The 13,811-nt window shown below is 44.2% G+C and overlaps 1 protein-coding gene across 1 annotated transcript in view; it reads right to left on the bottom strand.

Moving 5' to 3' along the window:
- Positions 1-13,811, bottom strand: part of LOC141116682 (NACHT, LRR and PYD domains-containing protein 3-like) — a 347,490-nt gene that overhangs the window by 108,510 nt on the left and 225,169 nt on the right. The window contains exon 7 of the mRNA XM_073609073.1: positions 5,481-5,645. Coding sequence (XP_073465174.1) covers positions 5,481-5,645 — 165 coding nt within the window. The remainder of the gene's footprint in view (positions 1-5,480; positions 5,646-13,811) is intronic.

Here is a 13,811-nt window from a genome sequence, read left to right as displayed (position 1 = left end):
ATCTTATGGTTGAAAAATTGGTCAGTTGAAGCACCATGTAAGAAGCTGCTGGCTGGGTTTCCATTTTGTGGTGCAAGGTTGTTTGGAGAAGACTTGGATAACTATATCAAAAGGATCTCTTGTGGGAAAAGCACTCTCTTACCTGTTAAGAAGAAGAGTAAGCGTCCCTCTTTCAAACGGACTCTTTCCCCAGTGCCAGGGGCATCAGCCTCCAGGCAGTTGTGACGGCCTCCTCCGTCTGGGTCAAGAAACAAGAGTCAACCCCAGGTACAAGAGAAGTCCTGGGGGAAGAAGTCTACTAGATGAGACACTAAGGCCTCTCCATGAAGGGGCGCCCCCGCTCGCTCGAGTGGGGGGAAGACTGCTACAGTTCTCAGAGCTCTGGCAGGAGGACTTCCAGGACAGATGGGTAATCTCCACGGTAACCTTAGGGTACAAACTGGAGTTCCAAGAATTTCCCTCTCCTTATTTCCTCAGATCAAGTGTCCCCAGAGATCCAAAGAAGAAGCAGTCGCTCCTTCTAGCGTTAGAGCGGCTTTTGTCGCAAGAGGTCATTATGGTGGTTCCCACGAAGGATCTTGGATTGGGCTTCTATTCCAACCTTTTTACGGTCCAAAAGCCAAATGGAGATATCAGACCCATTCTGGATCTAAGGGATCTGAATCGATTCCTAAGGATTCGGTCCTTCCGCATGGAATCGATTTGGACAGTAGTCTCCATCCTGCAGGGAGGAGAATTTCTGGCATCAATAGACATCAGAGATGCATATCTGCAAGTGCCCATTTTTCCTGCTCATCAGAAGTTTCTGCACTTCGAGATAGGAGTGCGCCATTTCCAGTTTGTGGCTCTGCCTTTCCGGATAGCCACTGCACCTCGAGTGTTCACAAAGATCTTGGCTCCTCCTCTGGCCAGATTAAGGGCTCAAGGTATAACTGTCATAGCAGACCTAGACGACCTGCTCTTGATAGACCGGTCGGTAGCCTCGTTGAACAGGAACTTGAGGACCACTGTCAAGTATCTGGAACACCTAGGTTGGATCCTAAACCTAGAAAAGTCTTTCCTAAAACCAGTAAGAAAACTGGAGTATTTGGGTCTGATCATAGATACAAGCCAAGAGAAAGTATTTCTACCTCAGGCAAAGATCCCTGCTTTAAGGGAGCTGATTCTGGTAGTAAGGACCAAAAAAGGGTCCTTCTGTCAGCCTTTTATGAGGCTGCTAGGAAAGATGGTGTCTTCATTCGAAGCAGTTCTCTATGCTCAGTTTCATTCAAGACTGCTGCAACACAGTATTCTGTCGGCCTGGAAGAAGAAGGTTCAGACATTAGACTTTCCGATGCACCTGTCTCATGCTGTGCGTCAGAGCCTCAATTGGTGGTTAATACCCGAAAACCTGCAGAAGGGGAAATCCTTTCTACCGGTTACCTGGACGGTGGTAACAACAGATGCCAGTCTGTCGGGTTGGGGAGCAGTTCTGGAACAGTCTGCAGTCAAAGGGGTATGGTCCAAAACCGAGAGGACCTTACCCATCAACATTCTGGAGATCCGTGCGGTATATCTAGCCCTAAAAGCCTGGACTATCAGGCTACAGGGTTGCCCGGTCAGGATCCAGTCCGACAATGCCACAGCAGTGGCTTATATCAATCATCAGGGAGGCACCAGGAGCCAAGCTGCTCAAAGAGAGATGAACCAGATCTTAGGCTGGGCAGAGAAGCATGTGCCATGCATATCTGCAGTTTTCATTCCAGGGATAGAGAACTGGCAGGCGGACTATTTAAGTCGCCAGCAGTTACTCCCAGGGGAATGGTCTCTGCATCCTGACATCTTTTGGGCCATATGCCAAAGATGGGGGGTTCCAGATGTAGACCTCTTTGCATCCCGATTCAACAAAAAGATAGACAGATTTGTGGCAAGGACAAAGGATCCTCTTGCATGCGGGACGGATGCGTTGGTGATTCCGTGGCATCGGTTCTCACTGATTTATGCATTCCCGCCTATTCTGCTGCTGCCACGACTCCTTCGCAGGATCAGGCAGGAAAGGAAGTCGGTACTTCTGGTAGCCCCCGCTTGGCCCAGGAGGACTTGGTATGCAGAAATAGTAAGGATGACGGTGGGTTCCCCGTAGACCCTACCGTTATGCCCAGACCTGTTATCTCAAGGTCCAGTGTTCCATCCTGCCTTACAAACGCTAAATTTGACGGTTTGGCTATTGAAACTCACATTCTGAAGAATCGTGGGCTTTCAGGGCCTGTGATATCTACCTTGATCAATGCAAGGAAGCCAGCTTCCAGAGTAATTTATCATAGAGTCTGGAAAGCTTATGTATCCTGGTGTGAATCCAGGGGTTGGCATCCCAGAAAATATGTGATAGGTAGAATTCTTGATTTTCTACAATTGGGATTAGAGATGAAGCTGGCCTTGAGTACCATCAGGGGCCAGGTCTCAGCCTTATCAGTATTGTTTCAACGGCCACTTGCTTCGCATTCTTTAGTCCGAAGCTTTATGCAAGGGATGATGCGTCTTAATCCTCCTGTTAAGGCGCCCCTAAACCCCTGGGACTTGAATTTGGTTCTGTCTGTGTTACAGAAACAGCCTTTTGAACCAATACATCCCTCCCCTATTTCTGTCTCCCCTGTTATTGAGTTACACCAGAGCGGAGTGACCGAGAAGAAAGTATGGAGAGTTAAGCACCTAGAAGGAGAGGCTCCCAGACAGTGCTTCCACGCCTGAAGGATTTAATTACCATAGCCTGACTTTTACAATTTTAAGGTGAGAGTTCTGTGAGACTATACTAGGAGGCATCACTATAAGAATATTTTACCCAGCACACAAGATATACACAGATCTGAATAGAAGGACTATTTTTACCTTTCCAACAGCGCCACCTATCTAAGAATTTATGAACTTTTCATTTTTAATTCTGCAATGTTATCACCTTATTTTTAAAGGCACATTTAAATGAATTGTGATTGCACCATTTTATGGTTCACTGTTGGCACCTTTTTCTGTTTATAATTTATTCATTTTTTGATGGGTTGCACTTAGTATTAATTATCCAGTTTTTTACAAGGATTTTTTTTATTTATTCACCAGCATTTATTTATTCACGATAATTTATGTATGATATCCCAGCTTGCTTTCACTCATGATAAATCTTTTGGCAATTTAGATACTTGCACGGTTTTCACTTTATTATAGCACCATCACTTTACTGCTAAATAGTGGGAACTGCTATATGTTGCAATAAAGAGATCGTTGATCCTAGCAACTACAGCAACCACTATATAATAGTTTTTACTTTATCCTACATTGTTTACATATACCATTGGTAATATTGCGCGAAATTTATTCTAAATATTTACAATACGTCAGATTCCCTTAGTCTTGTTGACAAGAAAGTTAATTTTTCTGGTAGCCATTTCTTCTGCTAGAAGAGTATCAGAATTAGCAGCTTTTTCCTGTAAAGAGCCTTATCTGATTGTACACAAGGATAGAGTGGTATTGCGCCCTCATCCTAGTTTTTTACCGAAGGTGGTTTCAGATTTTCATCTAAACCAAGACATTGTTCTGCCTTCCTTTTTTCCAGATCCCTGTTCTTCGGAAGAAAGGTCACTACATTCTTTGGATGTAGTAAGAGCAGTCAAGACCTATCTGGAAGCAACTGCTCAAACTCGCAAAACGGATGTTTTGTTCTTGCTGCCAGAGGGTCCCAATAGAGGACAGGCAGCATCAAAAGCTACCATTTCTAAATGGATTCGACAATTGATTATTCAAGCTTACGGTTTGAAACAGAAGATTCCTCCATTTCAGATCAAGGCACATTCCACAAGGGCTATTAGTGCTTCTTGGGCAGTGCATCACCGGGCCTCTATGGCTCAAATCTGCAAGGCCGCAACCTGGTCTTCAGTTCATACATTCACCAGATTCTATCAGGTGGATGTGAGAAGGCATGAGGATATCGCCTTTGGGCGTAGTGTGCTGCAGGCAGCAGTACAGGGTTCTCAGGTCTTATGGCACCCTACGGGGTTGTGGTCCCCCCCCCTCAGATAGCATTGCTCTGGGACATCCCATCAGTAATTACTGTGGCTCTGTGTCCCGTGATGTTCGAGAAAGAAAATAGGATTTTTTTAAAACAGCTTACCTGTAAAATCCTTTTCTTTCGATGGACATCACGGGACACAGAGGTCCCGCCCCTCTTCTAATACACTTATATTGCTTTGCTACAAAACTGAGGTATCCCTGAAGGAGGAGGGATTATATAGGGGGTTGAACTTCCTGGTTAGGGTGTGCCAGTGTCCAATCACCTAGTGATACCTATATAACCCCTTAGTTATTACTGAGTCTCTGTGTCCCGTGATGTCCATCGAAAGAAAAGGATTTTACAGGTAAGCTGTTATAAAAAGTCCTATTTTTTAGAACGCATCATAGGTATAATTACACCCAGTGCCGGGACAAGGTCATCCAGCGCAGAGGGCAAAGATGCCAAACTGCGCCCCTTCCCTTAGGGTTAGGGCACCCCCATTCCTGCAATAAACCATTGCACCCAGGGCAGCAGCCCCTCCTGCCCACCGCTTGTCCCAGCCCTGATTACACCACAAAACACATTCTAATTCTCCTCCCGAGTATGGGGATACCACATGTGTAAAATTTTTTCACAGCCTAGCCACATTGAAGGACCCAAAATCTAAAGAGCAATTTTAAGCTTTATAAGGGCCTTTATTTTACCGTATGCATCTAATTTCATGACTGCCTAACACATTTTGGAGGCCAAGGACAGTAGAAACACCTTCAAAATATTTTTTTTGAAAACAAACACTCCAAGATATTTTTTAAGATGAATGGGAAGTCTTTTGAAAAAACTTCATTTTTTTGCCACAAGTATTTGGAATATGAGTAACAAAAATTATATATATTTTTTTACACAATTACTCAAAATAATAACATATTTCTAACATACAGCATGGGCATACATAAAAATACACCCCAAAGCACATTCTGACACTTCTTCTAAGTATGTCAAATGCCCTCTGAAGACCTATCTGAATATGGATGAATCTTTGGAGAGCATTGCACATATGAATAGGTCCCTATGGTGACACAATGTCCGCTGTGGTGATGATGATCAGGGAAACTGTAACTGGGGTGGCAGAGATTAGGGACAACATGACCAGTGTGGTGGTGATCAGGGACTCTGTAACTGGTGTGGCATTGATTAGGGACACTGTGAGTAGATGGTGGTGAATGGGTGATTAGAGACACTGACTGGTGACAGTGACTGGTGTTTTTAGGAAAGTTTTATAAAACTACTATTGCATGGCTGATAACAGAGTGAAATAAAATCCAAGAATATTACAATAGTCCGGGACTAGATACATACAGAGACAAAAAAAGAGATCCATATAATTATATTATTATTGTTCATGTGGTTTAGATATAAAACTGTCCCAGAATATTATTGTCTCAGTCAGTCCTGTTATACTCACTGTAATTCCTCTATCCGGCTTGTTGTCAGAGCTTCCATCAGATCCCTGAAATGAGGACCCTCCAGAATGTTCCAGGACAGGTCCAGTGTCCTCAGTGTCTGGTTATTTCTTATTCCAGATGCCAGGTGGGGGCAGGAACTATCTGTCAGGTGATTATAGGACAATCTGTACAAGAGAAGAATGTTACCAGAAGAAAATTAATTTCTCCCCCAGGAATAAATGGAACTATTCTCTACATGAATGGAACTCATTTCTCTTTATTGGAATCATTTATATTAGATCACTTTATAAAAACTCCTGTTGAATAGACTTTTATAAGAAAAATGTGATAATGGAGTAGACCCCCCAATATTGTCATCCATGTGTAGAGACGGTGATATCTCCATACACAGGATGAGCACAGAATACCACTGACATGACTCGTATTCTGCTATAATCTCCTTGTGTATGGAGCATGAATGGTATCGGCAGACAGTATGAGGCCGGAATCAGCATTGCTAGTGATTAGACGTATAGCATTTACCCCTGCAGGAACTGCTTGGCGGATGGTCCCCAGTGACACACCTGTTCACACCTGTGTGACTTAAGCATTAGTAAACTACCACTCTATACTAGATCACAGAAAATAGTCCATAGGCAACTGATAGTAGGTAAATAAACAAATTTTAATGCAAAGTAGAATAAACAAAATACACATACCAATAAAAAGGTCAAAAAATATGTTAAATTAACTGATGGACAGGTTAGCCTCACCTATGACAATTAACTTATTCCACAATAAAGCCAAACTCCATTACAATAGTCCACACAGTAACAGTAAGAATAGCATTAACCGTGAAAGCATGAATGGAAGAAAGAAACCTCATTGTAATTTTTAGTAATAGCTACTCAAGCAAAGTTCCTGGGTGCATTCAGCTCCAATAGCAGTTGGACATATGTACCCCTGGTGGTCTCTAAACTACCTGGCACCTAATTGTCAGTGTTGAATGGCTTTCGTTGAGGCACTTCTGTAAGTGATGCACATGTAGCCATCTCTTTAATGCTATTAGCAAAAGATAGCTAATGGTGTTTTAGGTAAGGATCTGTCCTTATTGAATTAAGTGTGGGTGGTAAGGAATTGAACTCTATAGCTCTTCTCACCAATTCTGTCATGCCACAGGTCCCATCCTATGCTTCTGGTGGTCAGTCAGCCCAGCAGTCTCAATCCTCATGATTGACTCCTCACAATCAGGTCCTCCCTGGGGTGGGCACACACCGCAACCCAATCTCCCCTGCTCAGGTTCCAAGGCACAGCAACTCTCTCTGTGGCTAATTCTCTTGCTCTGGTCCTCATGCTACACAGAAGGTTTTTCACCTTAATGCATTTGAGACTTTACAACCACTTTAATGAATATATTCCCCAGAATCCATTGTGGTTGAAAGAGTGAGACAGGAGCAAGAGGGGAGGACACAGCCTGCAACAATCACAATGCAGTGGCTATTGAGGGGAGAAAAGCAGGCATGAGACTCTAAAGCCCGCAGCCCAGCATTGCTGCGGCTCTGTCACAAATAGCACAAGGAGCAGGATGAGTGTAGAGATATACATTCCACTCCAATAGCTGCAGCAGCACCCTGATACACACTCCCCCATTAAAGAACCTTTGAACCCCAAAGGAAAGGATAAGCCCAACAACAGGTCCATAACTATGACTCATGAGTACTTTGGTGGTAAAGACAACTTTCTAAGACCTCTTCGACAATGTGTCAAGGGACAGTCTCTTGTATGGGTGAATTGACTTTTTTTGCTCTTTGCTCCCTCTTGACTGGTTGAATGAATGACTCTTCCTGTCTTTGTTCTGCCAGTGAACCATTTCTGGGAGCAACGGGGCCAACAGTTGCCTCACAAAACTTTTGTTCATTCATACAATCAGGGAACTTCTTCTGGACCCTAGTAGATGGGAACACACAATGGCTAGTGTGGCAGAGGTCACAGACTGTCCAACAGTTGGTGAATTAAGGGACAATTTAATCTGCAAGTAACCGTCATAAGGGTACTTTTTTGCTCTGATGCCCTGTACATCTAAATTTTCCAACTTTTTCAGAGTCATATACTTCTAGTGCTTGTTTTAGAAGTTTTGGGTCAGTAAAGTCACTTGAATACTTTTTTTAATCCAAAGAAAAGTTTAAGTTCAACATAAACATACAAAACCAGACTTCATTTGCAAACAGTTTCATAGCATAGCTTACAAATTCACAGTGCAAATTGGCTGTAATCACATCGGTGTGGCTCACCAAGGTCTATCCCTACCCTCAAAGTCTTGCCCCTCCAGTGCCACCCTAAGATTTTGTACAAGTATACTTAACCAGCATTCATACCTAGCAATCTACCCATGACCAAATCCACTGAGACGAGTCCAGGTACATCTAGCCACGGGCCCCAAAGTTTCTCAAACTTATGGGTGCACCCCCTGTGCTGATACACTATTTTCTCCATTCGAAGCATATTCCCAACTGCAATGACCCATTCCTTAACTGTGGGAGGGTCCTCTAACTTTCAGTGGAGCATTATCATCTTACGTGCCAAGAACAGGGTTCTGGTAACTGCTATTCTGATGCATTCCTCCCATTCAAATACCTCCAGCACATTTAGTAAACAGTGCTTTAGGTTGGTGGGCATAGAGATCTGAAATACCCTGTTTATGGTATCTACTACTCCCCTCCAATAGGAGTGAAGCTTCAGGCACCTCCACATTAGATGGATCAGATCCCCATGGTCTCTTTTGCATCTAGTGCACAATGGGGTGGGCCTGAGACCCATTTTGCGTAATCTATAAGGGGTATAATACACTCTCAAAATAATATACAATTGTGCCAGCCTCTGTGATACGTTCAGCGAGTTTAAGGGCACTGCCTGTAAAATCTCCTCCCACTGGTCTTCATCTATCTGCCCTACATCTCTCTCCCACTTATCCATCATTCTCAGGGGATGTTTGTTCAGGAAGTTCTGCAATAGCATACTATAACATTGGGAGATAAAACCTTTGGTATTGGATGCTCTCGGGACTAAGTTAAATAATGGCGTCTGTGAAGGAGACAATTCAGAAGCACTGCTCTGAGCCTTCACAGCGTATCTCAAATGCATATAATGGAACCGCATAGAGGGTGGCAAGTCGTGTCTCTCTTGCAAAGCCTCAAATGACAACAGAATACCGTTATGGAAAATATTTCTAATGTATATCACCCCATATCTCTTCCATAAAACCCCATGCTGTAACTGTGCAATTTCAGGATAAGTCTCATTGGACCAGATCGGACTAAACTCCGTGTATCCTGTCACTCCCTGCAGATATCTTATTTTGTATCTTATAGGTCGGGTACGTCTTATTCGGTTTCCCAAAGGCTAAAGCTTCAAGGGCCACTGGCACTGATTCTCTTTTTACCGTGTGCAACATCACGGTCTCTGAAGAGCTGCGGGTAGCACTCCTCCTGTCAGTTTCCTCACCCATTACTCCTATTAGGTGTTGAAACTGAGCTGCTAAATAATATAGTCATGGATTCGGCAAGGCAAGTCCCCCCTCGTCTTTAGGGCCTGTAAGTGTTCGAGCTTAATCCTGGGGGGGCGGTTCTTCCAGATTAGTAAACAGAATAGGGAGATCACTATTCTAAATGTTTTCAGGGGGACCACTACTGCAGAGTTGTGGAGCACATAGAGTAGCTGGGGCATGAGGATCATCTTGATCAAATTCACCCTACCAGCTATTGACAGGCAGAGTGAGTTCCACATCTTAATCTGGTCTCGGAATCTTTGCAGCAGAGGGGAGATGTTTAGTCTCCCATAATCTCTTACCGTAGGCGTCACCTGGACTCCTGAATATCTAAAGGATGTGGCCAAGGGTATGGTACTGGTGTTGGGAGGCTTACCCCCTTCGTCAATGAGCATTAGGGAGGACTTTGTCCAGTTGATCCGGAGCCCTAAATAGGTGCCAAATGCCATTATGGCGGACATGGTTTCCCGGAGGGACCTTCGACGTCCCCAAGCAGAATCATAGTATCATCCGCGTAGAGCATCAATTTCTCTTGTCTGTCTCCATAACGGAAGCTGGTGATACCCGGATAGTCTCTGATTGTGATCGCCAGGGGCTCTATGGATAGCGCGAAGAGCAGGGAGACAATGGTCACTTGAATACTTGAATTGAGAAGAGCTCTTGTTCAAATACCTTCCACTAACACTGGTTCCACAAGGGAAGGGCCTATAAACTTGTCAGGAACTTGGGTAATATCAACTGATGTAGCAGACCCATTTGATTGGACTTCCTTGATTTACTGTGCTCCAGATGATGCTTCCAATGAGGTCTTGTTGACTGATGGATACCTCTCTCAGGAACAGTGTGACTTGCTACATGAACAGGCTTCTCAAATTGTCTCCTTGGGGTGTCAGAAGGGACATCTCTTAAAGTCTCAAGCTTATCCATCTTTCTTGCATCACAACATGATCAGACACTGGCTGAAGTAATCAGGCACTTGGTTGACTCTCAGGAATGTTTCTGTGAGCACTGTGGATACTCTTTTCCCTGCAGTGGACTTTAGGCATTCATGTTTGTAGTGGCCTTCACCTCCACAATTGTAGTAAGTCAATGAATCTGCTGACAGCTCAGGAGGAGTAACATGGATCATTTTCCCATGCTTCTCACTGATTCTTCCTGCTGGCAGGGTCACCATTTTCATTAACTGGGCCACCTGGGTCTTCAAAAATTCTATCTCTGTGTTGCTACTGGCTGCACTAGCCACTCTGATCTCAGCAACAGGCTCTGATCTCAGGCTTTTATTTTTATTCTCCAGCATGACTTCCTCTACTAGCGCAGTTTTGATAAATTCAGGGTGCATCAAGATTCCACCTCCATCTCAAGTTCTCAACTTCAGCATGATAGGATCTAAAGGCTGAGCTGCTCTTAATACCTGTCATGCCCAGACTTCATCTACTGTGCTGAAGTCAAAACTTTTCTTCAGCAGCAGCTAATGCATTATCATGTCAAGTCGCCTCATGTATTTGGACAGCTTCTCTCCCTCATTTCAGAGGCCTTTTCTGTTCTCCCGAACACATGAAGGATACTTAAGTAATCAGGCAGCACAGTCTGGTTTACTGATCTTCAGGTTCTGAATGGTTTCTAAAGCAGACCCCCTTGGGCCCTAGGTAATTCTCTGTTTCTTCTGGGCCTCAGGAATGTCCCATTCTTCCCAGGCTTGCTTCATTCACTCCTAGAAACCCTCTTCACTGGTAGGCACTGGCTGGTTGTCTCAAAAAGACACGCAGATACTGGTATCCAGATCCAGTAAATGTTAGGCTACTCCTCTGACCGTTTGCCATGAACTCTCCCATAGCCGCAATGAATTCAGGCCATCTCATGGCCACAGGTACTGGCAAAGCGATTTCTTTAATCAAAGTTGCCTGGCTTGAACTCGGGATTGGCTTGCAATACTCTAAATTGAACCAGGCAGACCTCAATGTTATTGATCAGCTGTAGGCTAGCCCCCTGCAAGCAATCATGGATTCCCCTACTCCACTCTAGAAGTACATAGATGTGAGAGGTGGCTTGATCTGCTTTCAGGTCTAGTACAATCACTCTCTGATCAGGAACTACTGTGGTTATTGCTTAATGGACCTGCTCTTTCATCCAGGCATTTCTGGGGATTTCAACCAAACTTGACTCATGGCAGCCATTTTCCTCTGCGCACCACTAGGTTGTGGCAGCAGGATCCATGTTGGCTGTTTCTGGCTTGTTATCTTGGTTGCTTGCAAAACAGAGGTATGCTGAATGAGCTCCCACTTGTAGCACTTACCCCTGGCTTGATATGTTCTCTGTTCGGCCACAACTCTTTAAACTGTTTGGTCCCCACTGATACACCTTGTTATAGACTGAACACCGCCCCATTACACTAGTCTACACAGTATCAAAAAGAATAGCATCAACCACGAAAGCATGAATGGCATTAAATAAATCTCACTGTGATTCTTAGTTATAGCTATTCATACTCTCTGTGCATACAGGCCTAAGAACATGTTGCGTATGTCTTACTGGCAAAAAGGTACCCCATGTGGTGTCTAAAGTTCCTGGAACCTAATTGTCAGTGTTGGCTGACTTTCACTGGGGCTCTTCTGTAAGTGGTGCACAAGTAGCTGTCTTTTTTAATGCTATTTGCAAAGGATGGCTAATGGGCTGTTGGGTAAGGATCTGTCTCTATTGCATTAACCATGGGCAGTAAGGTATTAAACTTTATAGCTCCACTCCACTCACCAAATCTTGCATGCAACAGGTCCCATCCCATATGCTTGGCGGTCAGCCAGTTCAACAGTATCAGTCCTCACTAGGCATGAGCTTCGTGTTCGAATCGAACGCATGTTCGACTCGAACATTGCCTGTTCGGTCGTTCGCCGAATTCCGAACGATATGGGCCGTTCGCGCCAAATTCGAGTGGCGCGTCACTGCCCATAATTCACTGGCCAATCACAGCGCCGTCTGTACAGAAAGCTGTAATTGGCCAAAGCCAGGGGGTTTAGTACCTGCATGGCGGCCCTGTGTAGTGTGTTCCGGCGTTGAGAGAGAGATAGATAGACGGAGAGACAGTGTCATTTGATTTAAGTTAGATAGAGTAGGCAGGCGAGTCAGTTAGCTGCACTTACAGTGTATTGTGTATATATATACATCCTAGGTGTTGTATATATATAAATACACTGTATTTAGTTTAGCTAGATCAGTTCCTGTTATTCTCTTCCTACTACTGACAGGCAGGCAGGTGTTTTTACAGTACTTACAGCTACCTGAAGAAAATCGCTGGTGTTCTTCTGATCCTATTAGTCCTATTATCTACAGTATTTACAGTTAGTGTAGTGCGTCCTCTGCACAGTGTGCACCTAAAGCTACCTGAAGAAAATTAGGGGTGTTCTTCTGATCCTATTAGTACAGTACCACAGGCAGCTGTAGTATTTACAAGTTAGTGTAGTGCGTCCTCTTCACGGTGTGCACCTAAAGCTACCTGATGAAAATTTGTGGTGTTCTTCTGATCCTATTAGTACAGTACCACAAGCAGCTGTAGTATTTACAAGTTAGTGTAGTGCGTCCTCTGCACAGTGTGCACCTAAAGCTACCTGAAGAAAATTAGTGGTGTTCTTCTGATCCTATTAGTACAGTACCGCAGGCAGCTGCAGTATTTACAAGTTAGTGTAGTGCGTCCTCTGCACAGTGTGCACCTAAAGCTACCTGAAGAAAATTAGTGGTGTTCTCCTGATCCTATTAGTACAGTACCGCAGGCAGCTGTAGTATTTACAAGTTAGTGTAGTGCATCCTCTGCACAGTGTGTACCTAAAGCTACCTGAAGAAAATGATGGGTGTTCTTCTGATCCTATTAGTACAGTACCGCAGGCAGCTGCAGTATTTACAATTTAGTGTAGTGCGTCCCCTGCACAGTGTGCACATAAAGCTACCTAAAGAAAATTAGTGGTGTTCTTCTGATCCTATTAATACCACAGGCAGGCAGCTACAGTATTTACAGTTAGTGTAGTGCGTCCTCTGCACAGTGTGCACCTAAAGCTACTTGGAGACAATTGCTGTTGTACTGCTCCTATTAATACCACAGGCAGGTAGCTACAGTATTTACAGTTAGTGTACTGTGTCCTCTGCACAGTGTGCACCTAAACCTACCTGAATAAAATTAGTGGTGTTCTTCTGATCCTATTAATACCACAGGCAGGCAGCTACAGTATTTACAGTTAGTGTAGTGCGTCCTCTGCACAGTGTGCACCTAAAGCTACCTGGAGACAATTGCTGTTGTTCTGCTCCTAATAATACCACAGGCAGGCAGCTACAGTATTTACAGTTAGTGCACTGTGTTCTCTGCACAGTGAGCACCTAAAGCTACCTGAAGAAAATTAGTGGTGTTCTTCTGATCCAAATAATACCACAGGCAGGCAGCTACAGTATTTACAGTTAGTGTACTGTGTCCTCTGCACAGTGTGCACCTAAAGCTACCTGGAGACAATTGCTGTTGTTCTGCTCCTATTAATACCACAGGCAGGCAGCTACAGTATTTACAGTTAGTGTACTGTGTCCTCTGCACAGTGTGCACCTAAAGCTACCTGAATAAAATTGGTGGTGCTCTTCTGATCCTATTAATACCACAGGCAGGCAGATACAGTATTTTCAGTCAGTGTCCTATGCCCTCTGCACAGTGTGCACCTAAAGCTACCTGAAGACAATTGCTGGTGTTCTCATAATAATAATTAGGGATGAGCTTCGAGTTCGAGTCGAACTCATGTTTGACTCGAACATTGGCTGTTCGCAAGTTCGCCGAACAGCG

This window comes from Aquarana catesbeiana, linkage group LG13 (genome assembly GCF_042186555.1).
Source record: "Aquarana catesbeiana isolate 2022-GZ linkage group LG13, ASM4218655v1, whole genome shotgun sequence".
NCBI lineage: Eukaryota > Metazoa > Chordata > Amphibia > Anura > Ranidae > Aquarana > Aquarana catesbeiana.
The sequence above is the reverse complement of the archived record's forward strand: the minus strand, read 5'-3'. Positions and strand labels throughout refer to the sequence as shown.